The sequence below is a fragment of the Xylocopa sonorina genome, chromosome 1 (genome assembly GCF_050948175.1).
Source record: "Xylocopa sonorina isolate GNS202 chromosome 1, iyXylSono1_principal, whole genome shotgun sequence".
NCBI lineage: Eukaryota > Metazoa > Arthropoda > Insecta > Hymenoptera > Apidae > Xylocopa > Xylocopa sonorina.
In genome coordinates this window covers 3,889,003-3,901,238 of record NC_135193.1, presented here as the reverse complement: position 1 = coordinate 3,901,238, position 12,236 = coordinate 3,889,003, and the positions used below count along the sequence as shown (strand labels likewise).

The window sequence follows — 12,236 nt, the reverse complement described above, 5'->3', positions numbered from 1 at the left end:
ACCCCGTCTGCCTTTTGGAATAACCAAGGGCCTTACGCAACGGGGTAGAGGCCAATACTGGGACGCTATAGTGGTAACACTTCGCTACTCGAGGGTGAACGCAAAGTTCATTTATTTATTGACAAGAATAATTAAATTTAAATTCAATGTTATATTTCAAATTATAGTTAAATTTTAAATTAAAAGTAAATTTAAAGTTAAAGTTAAACTTTAAATTACACTTAAATTCAAAATCAAGGCTAAATTCGAAATTAACATTAAATTTAAAATCAATTATTTTACATCCGGTACATTATAATGATAGAAGGAATTGGAAAGCGTCTCTCTCATTGTCTCGATAAGTATTTAATTCAATATGTATATATGTAATTGGAATTTAAATAATTGAAATTTAATTCTATAATAAATGTACTAATTTCGAGCGATCTCATCATCAAAGCAATCATTCTAAGACATGAAAATAATATTCAAACTCGATGCTTTGATTTCAAAATCTACTCGACGCAAAATGTTTTCTTGCACATGTAATATGCCATAGTTTCGATAATCAAGCAAATAGACTTTAATCATAATGGAAGCTATACTATAAAGTTACAATATATTTCATATATATGATATTTATCATATATATTTATCATATATTTCATATGTTCAATTTTCAATAAATACAAATTCGATTAAATTACTAAAGTATTTGATATACTCTATCAACATCATATTTACAATAATTATAATTATCACAGAAACGAAGTCGGAGGGTATCCGACTTCACCACTACACACTGCTACGACAAGGCAATTGTAATATATATTATCTGTTTATTCATAAAATATATTATATCTGTATATATACATGTATATGTAATTATTAATATCCATAGTATTTAACTCTTGTATGTATTCACATTTAAATACTACTTTTATTTAAAACTTTCTAAGTATTCACACTATGTGTATCAAATATTATAATACTCGTATTTACTTATAAACGCAAAGTGCAAGAAAACCTATCCTGAACTAATAAAAAATACACAAAATAAATGTTACTACTCATGGATATAATGGTATATCCACGGTCATTATGCTCGTGAAAAAATTTTACGTAATTACAACCAGTCACCCGTGCCGATTTGGACCTTTCGTCCTACGACATGATTGAGTGACCAGAGGAACTTAAAGGCATGCGACTCACCGACCGTAGATCGATGATGCTGCTGATGTCTGGAGGAACTGCTGCTGCTACTGCCTCAGCGAAGATATGACAAATGCCTAAAGAAAATCATATTATGAATTAAAATTCATGTTATCACACAATAAATCAGTTAAGAAAAAATATTAAGAAATGTTGCTTACCTCTAGGAGGACATCATGAACGTTGTCGTCAGGGTAGAAGTGGTAGATAAATCCATCGTAGAAGTAGTTGAAAATCTTAAACAGAAACCATATTATTATAATTTGGCCTTTTAAAGTTCTTGTTAATGTTATTAATTATTAATTTACTTTATTGTAATTAATTTTGTGATTGATTACAATAAATCAATCACAAATATGTTAATTTAGTAATTAAAAAAGTTTAAAAGTTTATCAAATTTGGAATTATAAGTAAAGTACGAAAGATACTTACATTTTTGGCTTTTGAAGCACAGCTAGATCCTTTAGGTAGACAGCAATTTGATTCTATTACCGTGGCAGCAAATATTAAAAAAAAAATTTGGAATAAAAAAAAATAAATAAAAGACTACAATACTATTGCCATTTATGCGAAGCAAACACTGACTCTACTCTTTCGCGTATGGATATTACAAAAAAAAATTTAATTATAATTAGAGCAGCTGTGCTCTACAAAAATTTAAAACTATTTATCGTAACAAACACTGACTCTACCGATCACATTGCGCGCGATCACCAAAATATTCTGGAAGAAAAACATTGTACATGGGGGAACAAGGGGTAAATAAAAACAATACACAATTTACTGTCGTATTATTCTTCATGTTTTCCCGATCGAGCGTTTGTTCAAAAAAATATTACTTCCCTTTAAATTATTCAACTATGCAAAAATATATGTATATATAAATAAAATAGATTATAAAGTTTGAATATATTCAATAAAATATATCCAAATATTATAAATTATTTATGAACACATTAAGAATTCGTGATTGATCTATAAAAAATCAATTATGATTATTTGGTATCAGAATTTCAAGCATATCCAATGTTCTTAATTAGTGGACTATATTATATGCTATAAATATTCAAAATAGCTTGTGAAAATGATTATTAAACAAATAACTCATTACTTGTTACATACATCATGTGTTCATAATCAATTATATATAAAATGTTACCATGTGATCAATAATAAGGTAATATAAATTTATACCATACGTTCTCTTCAAGTTCTTACAGTCTTTGCATCACACCTCTCTCAATAATAATAATAATGTTGGTTGCTCATTATATCCATCCCTTGAAAGATATAATTGTTCTAAAATCTGTAACAGAACAAAAAAAAGCAGTTAGAATAAATATACAAAGGTAAAATTAGTTGTATTAAGATTTTATAATAAATGAGTTCATAAATCTCGTTTTCAAAATTTAAACAAAGTCTATGGACAACTACGAACAATGAAACGCATAATAAAAAAAAAGTAAGAAGAAAATTAAAAGATAAATGTATATTTATAATGATAATGTTCAATAAATAGTTAGTCGAGTATGCAACGATTAAATAAAGTTAGTAATAGAACAACAGTATAATAGAATTATAATTCAGAATACTACACAGTTGATAAGCAAGCGTATAAACGCACCTCGAATGTAGAAACGTGCCTCGAAAAGTTATATCGGCAGCAGCGAGCGACACACGTCTTACCGCCAGTAGAGGACGACACGAACTGACTGCCGGTGCCACTCACCGCATGCGCCGGAAGCGACCGAACGAGCGCGAAGACGTTCGAACGAGGTCGAAGGCGCTCGAACGTAGTTCTAAGAACTACGCTTCTACGTTTCATTCTGTGGCCTTGGTATTTCGCTATATGCTTCAACTATAAACAAATCAGCTAATTGAAAATCTACTACGAAAGACACGTCTCGAAAATACGAGTTCCAGGAAAATCCTCGTGCGTATTTTTCTCAGAAAAGTACGCAGAGTTATGTTATGATACACATTCTCCTAGATAATTTATACAGAAAAATATCTAGTGCCCTATATGTATATATCTACGCGTAGAACACGTAAAATATATATAATATTTCGTATTACATATTATTTTATTATCTATACGATGTTAATTAAAAATATTGCAGTACATTATGTATTAAAATTTTAGAATTCGTGTCGTAAAAAGGAATTTATTGCAATAAATGTCTTTCGAGGCAAAATTTAACTAACAAATGCCAGAAATATTAATTATATGGTGTTAATTGCAAATATTGCAGTACGTTATGTATCTATCGCCTTCTTGACGTCATTGCCGCTTCTCTTTCCTTCTCTCTGCTTCTCTCTCTCATCTTAATTACAGGATTTCAGAGTACTGCTGACTAAATAAAGAAAATCCTTAATTTTCATTAAAAAGAATGAGTAAAATAAATTATATCTCCCCTTTTAGAGATAAGATAGAGAAACATACTATAAGAAAGAGTGAGATAGTTGATACTGACTCTACTTAACCCTTGGTGCCATTTCTTTGAAAAGTGTACAAACTGGTCGCACATCGTTACCGACAGACTAGTGGCGCCATCTGTTCAATCTGTAGCTGAAACTAATAGCCGACCAGTTTGAGACATTCTTACAGAGATGGCGCCACCAGTTTGTCGGTAGTTCACTTTGCTGTTTGGTAACAATGTGCGAGCAGTTTAAGCACTTTTTGTATAGATGACACTACGGATAATGAAAAAAATGTTGCAGAATTTAATGGTATGATTGACTGTGATGTCGACTAATTAAAATTATACAAAAATCTAATTAAATGTATGCGATGTAGTGAATGAAAAAATTACTATAAATATTAATAAACGATGTAAAATAATTAACACATTGGTTTGTCTAAGATAATGTTTTATATTAAAGCTCCTACGGGACAAATATCACTTCACGTTTTAGAGAAGTGTACTCTTGCTAGGTTAGAATATTTACAATTGTTATATGACAGTAAAACTCACGAATTTAATGGGAATTTCGAGTATTTATTAGAAAATTCAATATATGATAAAATTGGACATTTTACGCTACGGTGAGTTTTTATTTAAACAATTACAGCAATTATAATAGCTTTTAAAAAACACTCACGTACTTGTAGGTTATTCGATAATCTAATGATCCGTGTATACATGACTAATTACATATTTTAGATTGTTAGCGTCTGTGTCACAAGATTTGTATAATTATTGGATTGTCAGAGAAACCTTATTTTTCCAAACCAGACTGAATTGTATATCACCTAGACATTTATATAGGTTATTTAAAGGTATCTTACGTCAATTGAGGCTAACAGAAGGGAAAAAATTGATTGACGAAACTTTAATTGATATATCTAATTTTTGTTTGCAAACAATTGTCTTTAAACATCTTGTATCTAAAAACCATGCAGAAGAATGTGAGCTTTTCAAAACTAGAGGTACATTGTACACACTTCTATATGCAGAAACAAAATTATTTCAGTATTTCAATCATTTAAGCATTACGTTTATATTTTTAAGTGAGATACGAGCTTGTACCGAACCTAATAAAAGAGAGAGAATTAGACTTATATGCAGGATACGCTATTGTATATTGCTCGAAATGGAAAAAAGTATTGGTATCGTTATTTTGTACTTATATGACCAAAGAAGTAATACGCATGAAAACAAAAGCACAAAATATTGTAAGTCAGGATAGTAGACTTGATTATTTGTATCATAAAATTAATTCTATGATATTTAGAACAAATCATGCTCAAAGATGTCTAACTGTAGAGAACATAAATACAGAAGCGAACAATTTTCCTCTATGTATGCGACACTTGCATACGGTATTAAGGAGCACCCATAGACTTAGTCACTACGCTCGTTTATACTATAGTCTGTTTTTAAAGGATGCTGGGATGCAACTAGAAGATGCTATAAATTATTGGAAAGAAGAGTATTCCAAACCTCACGCGTGTTCTTCTATTTGCTTACACGATTGGCAATCAAATGAAAAAAAATTTATGTACAGTATCAGACACCTTTATGGCTTAGAAGGTTCTCGAAGAAATTATAAATCACCTACTTGCGAGTCGATGTGTGTAAGTAACACTTCACTGTATCATAAAATTTTTGTATTTAGCTTAAACTGATTTGTTTTTTTTTTTTATTTTTAATGTTATTAGAAAAGTATATCAGGTTCCATGTATGAAGGAGGATGCCCATTTAAAAATTTTGATATAAATATTTTAAAAAATCTTTTATGCAAATCGTTATCAGACAATGAAGTAACAAAAATATTAAAAATGATATCTCCTCAATATCCTCAAATTGCTTGTGCAGAATTTTTCAGACTAGTAAATCATAGTAAGAAAGATAACATTGTTATCTACAGTCCTTTACAATATTATTTAACAATGATTAATCAAATTTAGACATGAAGTTTAATGTGTAAAGAAAAGTACTACTTTTTAATATATTAAATTATTCACGTTTTATAATCATTCAACTTATAAATTATAACAAAAAATAATTTTTAATGTATACGTACAGTGTTACATTACGTATACGCACCAATATAAATTATGTTTATATATAAAAAATGTAAAAATAAAGTATTGCATTCATTATAACTTTCTGTAAACTTATAAATATTAAAAATTTTTCAAAGCATTTTCTACAAGTGCACGAGTCACACCACTTTGAACAAATATGCAAGTAACACCGAGTTTACCTACATCAACAATATTTCTATGTTCATCATCAAAAAATATCATATTTTTATAATCAATGCCTGATGCTTTTTGGATTCTGGAATGGATAACTTATTTCACTTTTAGTAAAAAACAAACGATACAATGCAATCATTTCAAATGAAATTTAGTTCAAACTTACTTGGAAAAATGAGTTACTTTACATCCTGGATAAATTTCTTTATATTTGAAGTACCTACTCCAATTAAACAAATCTAACAACTGTTTAGCACCTTGAATTTCTGAGGTACGAGATGCAATACCTAATTCATACCCTTCTTCTGATAAATGTTTTAAAACATCAGGTACTTCTTTGTAATACTTTATTACTTGACCATGAGAATCTACCACGTCACTTCCTTTCCTTAAATAAATTTAATAATAATATTTCCACTCGAGTCATCATAAAATATTAAAATTGCAATTACTAAAACTTACTTCTTGAAAGGAGGAGTAACATGAGTATCAACCCAAAATGGCCATAAAGTATAATCTGGAACGTGACTAAATTATTATTACGTTTATCCTATTAATTGATTTATACAATGACAAAGTAAGTGAGTTAAAGTTTCTTCTAAAGAGGAAAACAATTTCTAACCTAAATCAAAAACAAGTATTTTTGGTTTTCGATCTGCTTTATACATTTTATCGTGTTCGCTGTGCTTATAACCTCAAAGTGAAATTGTTTACTGATATCACGAAAATTTATGTTACTTAATAAATAATATATTAATATTAAAATATAATTTTTAGTTGTAATTGTAAATAATACAAGTGTCGCTTCTGAGTTTGAATCCTACATGCAATTACCATACAAAGCACATTCTACGAGGTAGACGTTGTCTAGGTGAAGGTCGAGGATTATCGAAATACTAGCAATCAGAAAGGAAATAAATATTTTCTTGTAGTAGGAAACTCAAGAAGTGTGCACAGATGGCTTTTTTTAAAACTTGATATTATATTTTTATAAAGTGGCGCTAGATTTTCATGTACCGAAAAATTTCATTCATCAACCAATAACATAAAATTTCTGTGTTTTGGTGTGACCAATCACAGATAGAATTCACGTTAAGGCGATTTTCTAATTTATGTAAACCTTAAATTTTGTTCATCTTGTCCGGTGATAGCGTCAATCTCGTTTAGCGAGTTCGTAGAACATTGTGGAGTGTTGATTGAAAATAATTAGTAGATTTATCGTAAAATTATAATTTTAGGTAGTAAAAATACATCTGAAGGTATACACGTACGTTATATTCTTCATACAATTAACGCTAATAAGTATTAATACTCTTTATACGTTAGAAGGATTGGAAATGCATAATTTATTATCCACTGCACGTTATTAATATTGTTTTTTACCAAATTCTTGGTTAAATCGGAGTTCAATTCTTATTATTTATACCGATATTAGAGAACATATTGCAACTACAATAATTTAAAGAAATGAGTACAACTCTTTGTGTGATGTTAGAATTAATTTTGATAAACTATATTGTTAATTTTTGAATAAATTTTAGTCAGTTGTAAGTGTATTATTTGACACTTTCAGCTTATAATAGCTTTCTGTGCCCTTTTAGTGACGATAAAATTATTCATTTTGCTACCTCCTTTAATAATAGTATAAGGTTTAATTTTAGTTTTATTTCAATATTAATTTACATTATTGTTTACCTAATTACTAATTTCTAGTTTATGTGTTTATTGATACAAGTGTTTTATATTTATGCATGCGAGTTTAAAAAATATGTAATCATACTTTTAATAATAATATTTATAAATATAACATAAAGCATATATAGCTTACATTTTCTTATGCATTTTATGTCTATAAATAAAATATCTTATATCTATTACAGAAATGTCTGAATCGGATCTTTTAGCTACTGATCATATCGATGGTCTAGATGGGCTTGAAAACGGTCAAGATGGAGATACCATTATGCAATGTGATAGTGTAAAGCGTGAATTGAATGAAGCAAATATCGATGATCCGGTATTTAATTTCTGTTACTTTGTTTTACAGAATTTATACATGTGTATATGTATATATATATATTTTTAAATAAAACAAATTTTTTATTTTACAGGAATTAGAAGCTATTAAGGCACGTGTTAGAGAAATGGAAGAAGAAGCAGAAAAATTAAAACAATTGCAATCCGAAGTGGACAAACAAATGAACATGGGTAGTCCACCTGGAATAAGTAAGTTACAGATTTTTTTATAAATTTCAATATATAATTGAAAATTACTTCTGAATTTGTTTGTATAAGCTTCTTCTTTAATATGATACCTATAAAATATTTTATAAAATTTGTAGCAAGTCCATTAAATATGTCTCTCGAAGACAAAATGGAAGTTGATAACAGATCCATTTATGTTGGAAATGTAAGTTAAATATTTTAACCAAATTGTAGTATGTATTTTATGAAATTAAGAAATTATTCAGCAATGCATATTATTTTTATGCAATTCTATTCAAGGTTGATTACGGCGCCACAGCAGAAGAATTGGAACAACATTTTCATGGTTGTGGCAGTGTTAACAGAGTAACTATATTGTGCAATAAATTTGATGGACATCCGAAAGGGTTTGCTTACATAGAATTTGCAGAACGTGATTCTGTACAAACAGCTATGGCTATGGATGAATCTATGTTCAGAGGGCGTCAAATTAAAGTAATGCCTAAGCGAACAAATAAACCTGGGCTGTCTGTAACAAATAGGTGCTTCAAATATATATATTACATTTATAACGGTTCCGGGTGAAATGTTTGAGGGCAGTAAACATAGTATAATGAATAATTTTTAGGGGACCACGTGGAGCACGGGGTTACCGAGGTATAGCCAGGGGGATCATACGTGGTAGTGCATATTTTGGATATAGACCTATAAGGCGACCTAGGTATGTTACAAAAACGCGTACGTTCAGATTTAACAGTTAAATGTATACTCTTTTTTTATGCATACATATAGGAGCTACAGACGAGGATACTTCATGCCGTATTGACCGTTTTAAAACATTTTACTGGAATTTTACAAATTGAGGTAAGTTTTTATAATACTGAGATACATATTGTGAGTTATTTTATCTGGATTTTTTTTATTTTTTTTTTATTTTGGTTGTTCGAACATAAAATATTCAATTAGAAAATCATGAATAACTTTTAGTAGATATAAATAGATATATGTGTTAAACGCAAGATACTTTTAATACATTTTGTACTATACAGTTATGCTATAAAATTAAAGTTCTTTTTGTTTGGACAATCAATTAGTGTATTATAAAACTACATTTATAGGAAAAGCTAGTGAAGTTAACTAAATCTAAATACTGAGATAAATGATAAAATGAAACCTGCTACAATATTCACTAGCCATTCCTGTAAAAATGTAAAACTATTATTTTTCCAGTGGCATTCATTGTGTGTATTAGTTCGTTGTTCTATTATTCTGATGTATCTATATAATTTAATTAGACGAATCGTTACTTTACAATATTAATTTAAAATTAAAAGTACTTAAAGTATCCATAAATTTTCTACCACAGATATAAAATTCATATCTAGATACATTAGCTTTCTTAGGAAGTGCTACACTTTGTGCTCTGAACGTTTAGTCGACCCTAACACTTGGCCATATTTTTAAATTATCGATAATATCTATAGTGAAATAATAACTATATAGTATAAATGTAATTTTCTATTATTTTAATTTTACTTTAATTTATGGAACAGTGCAATTGTATAAAATGTTTTGATTTTTTTTTTATTTTTCATTATCGAAAGATATTTTCTTTTTTGAAATTTTGAAACCATAAACTATAATTCGTATTCCGATGTACATACACCATAGAGTATGGCCACGTGAATTATAACATTGAATATTGTAAGTTTTTGTGCATATCTTACTTATAGGTTACACAAAACTTACATATTTCTTATGAACACGCATTACACTATCATGCAGTTAAAGTGTTTAAGTAAATTCTTATGATATGTCCACAGAAAAAAAAACTGATACGATGGGAAAAAAAAGAGAAAGAAAAAACCTCATGTCAAAAGAAAAAAAAAAAAGATTGGACAAAGATGGGCACAATTAATCATATTTGATTTAATAAATCTTCATATACAAATTACAAATGTAGATCAGCGATAATTTGCTATTGCAGTTCAATTGTATTGTTATATAGTTTAAAATCAATTTCATCCCAGGATTAATGAAATATCAGCCTTTATTAATTTTCAAGAAAACTTCAGTTTCCTTAGATTACAAAAATATATAAAACATCAGAATGTTAACAACTTTATATTAATACATAAAATGCACTAAATATGTGTGTGTCCATATACACGAGTGCATATATACACTTATTGATATACATACACATACACATACTTATATATGTATAGATAAATATATAACTCTATAAACATATAAATAGTAAATACTATTTTAGCATGAAAAATGTAATTAGTAATCTATTGTGGGTTTTGAAAAAATTTTCATTTGTACCTTGAACTATTAAGAAATAAAAAAATGTCATTCCTTTTCATGCATACCTTAAATAATTGTAAGATTACATCGCGCGCTATAATACTTTTCACACTCTTTGTAATTTCTTCTTTAATTTAAAACAATTTCAGTACCAATATTCAGTAAATATTTTCTAAAACATGATTATTTTTGTTCTTTTATACGCTGCATTTATAAAAAAGAAATTCACGTGTCTTATCCATTTGGTAAAATTTTGTTTCGTTCCAACATCAGTGAGCTATTATATATTTAAATTTATATTTTTCTTATCTAAATGTAGGATAATATGTAAAAAAATCATTGATTTTAAATTACGTGAAAATAATTATAACTGTTAATAAAAAACGATAATAGTATGAAATATGTTAAGATAATATTAAATGGTATAAAAAAAAAGAAAACAATACTTTTCGTGGTATACGCGATATCGAGAAAAGTATAATAGCGGTTTAGAGAATGACTTTAACAAATTATAATATAGCAATAATAATTTTAGAAATATTTTTGGTATAATATAAAGGCTGATATAATTATTGCTAAAAATGTATTTCACATACACATACATATGATATGGTAATCTAAGGTTTATTATCACAGTACCATTAACTTTTCTAATAATATCCGTTTAATAATTTCAAGTTTTTCTACTATGCATAAGGTCTTATCCTGCATCAAATGAAAAGAAAAATTGAACTGCAATGTAAATATCTAGAGTAATACCATATTACTATAATTTATAGTAACTTTTGTATGCACAGTAAGTGAAAGTTGCGAGAATTAAAAATTGTACAAAAGAAAATTCTACAGAAAATTACATATGTTAATGCTAATATGTGCAACTTTCATTTATTTATTACTAACTATACATCCTCAATTTTATCTCAAACATATTGCTACTAATTTGTAAGATGCGTGTAAAATGTTTTTGAACTATTAACCCACTGTGCTATGATGTTAGGAGGAGAGCCAAGTTTCCACATATTAATAATCGAACTACATTTCGTAACGTTACTTCCATGTCGCTAAGTATTTTGCAGGTGCAGTGCAGCATCAGCATCAATTGAGTGATAATCATACAAATTTCATGAACAATTTTTACGTTCTATTAAAAAAAAAAGAAAGAACGAAAGAAAAGAAAAGGAAAAATAATTAACATATAAGTGTAATATATAAATGTAATATGATTGGGTGGTAAATAAAGATTTTCTTGGCTTAGAGAATTTGAATTAATGTACATTTACATTTGACATTATTGCAAAGGGAGGTATATAGGTGAAATAAATTTAATCGTCAAAGGATTAGTGATTTGCGTTTATTAACATTCAGTAGCATTTTAAATCGATATTTTTACATTTTAATTAATATTTATCAGAAGGATAAATTTTGTTTCCGTACAAATTAATATTTCAATAACAGCTGTATAACCAGAATATTGTTATATTCGTTTTATTAGAAATTTGTGTTTCTTTATATGTCTTTGAAGGCATGTAAATACACAAGTAATTTCTAAAGATCTTTTAATCGATGACAAAATTGTAAATAGGGTATAACAGAGAAAATTGAAGACCTGAATTTAAAACGTTAAAAATACAACACAACAAAGTATTTACTACTGCACTTTATAATTACTACATAATAATGCAAACATATTTTTGAAGCATATTGTATTTAAAAGATTCTAGTTTCTCTAATTACCATTTTATCCGCAATACCAATGCTAATAACATTTGTTTACGTTACATGTATAAATTTTGTGTACAGTTATATGTACAGATTTCAAATA

The 12,236-nt window shown here is 28.0% G+C and overlaps 3 protein-coding genes across 5 annotated transcripts; 2 read left to right on the top strand and 1 right to left on the bottom strand.

Moving 5' to 3' along the window:
• Nucleotides 1-4,031: 4,031 nt before the first annotated feature.
• On the top strand, nt 4,032-5,627 carry LOC143426479 (uncharacterized). Its single transcript, XM_076899973.1, has 4 exons — nt 4,032-4,237; nt 4,356-4,621; nt 4,704-5,269; nt 5,354-5,627. The coding sequence occupies exons 1-4, from the start codon at nt 4,059-4,061 to the stop codon at nt 5,600-5,602; spliced, it is 1,260 nt and encodes a 419-aa protein (XP_076756088.1). The 5' UTR covers nt 4,032-4,058; the 3' UTR covers nt 5,603-5,627.
• A 93-nt stretch (nt 5,628-5,720) lies between these two features.
• Nucleotides 5,721-6,726, bottom strand: LOC143426487 (magnesium-dependent phosphatase 1). Of its 2 annotated transcripts, none has more exons than XM_076899986.1 (4): nt 6,519-6,726; nt 6,359-6,413; nt 6,063-6,284; nt 5,721-5,978 (listed from the first exon to the last, which is right to left on the bottom strand). In XM_076899986.1, exons 1-4 carry the CDS (start codon nt 6,562-6,564, stop codon nt 5,822-5,824), a joined length of 480 nt encoding a protein of 159 aa, XP_076756101.1. In that variant the 5' UTR covers nt 6,565-6,726; the 3' UTR covers nt 5,721-5,821. The 2 variants fall into 2 exon arrangements, with proteins under 2 accessions (XP_076756101.1, XP_076756111.1); XM_076899996.1 differs by having other exon boundaries at nt 6,063-6,279.
• Nucleotides 6,727-7,014: 288 nt separating this feature from the next.
• On the top strand, nt 7,015-8,965 carry Pabp2 (poly(A) binding protein nuclear 1). 2 transcript variants are annotated; one of them, XM_076905644.1, is made up of 7 exons: nt 7,015-7,155; nt 7,777-7,913; nt 8,008-8,122; nt 8,239-8,306; nt 8,402-8,643; nt 8,730-8,822; nt 8,894-8,965. In XM_076905644.1, the coding sequence occupies exons 2-7, from the start codon at nt 7,779-7,781 to the stop codon at nt 8,925-8,927; spliced, it is 687 nt and encodes a 228-aa protein (XP_076761759.1). In that variant the 5' UTR covers nt 7,015-7,155; nt 7,777-7,778; the 3' UTR covers nt 8,928-8,965. The 2 variants fall into 2 exon arrangements, with proteins under 2 accessions (XP_076761759.1, XP_076761749.1); XM_076905634.1 differs by having other exon boundaries at nt 7,021-7,163.
• Nucleotides 8,966-12,236: the final 3,271 nt, after the last annotated feature.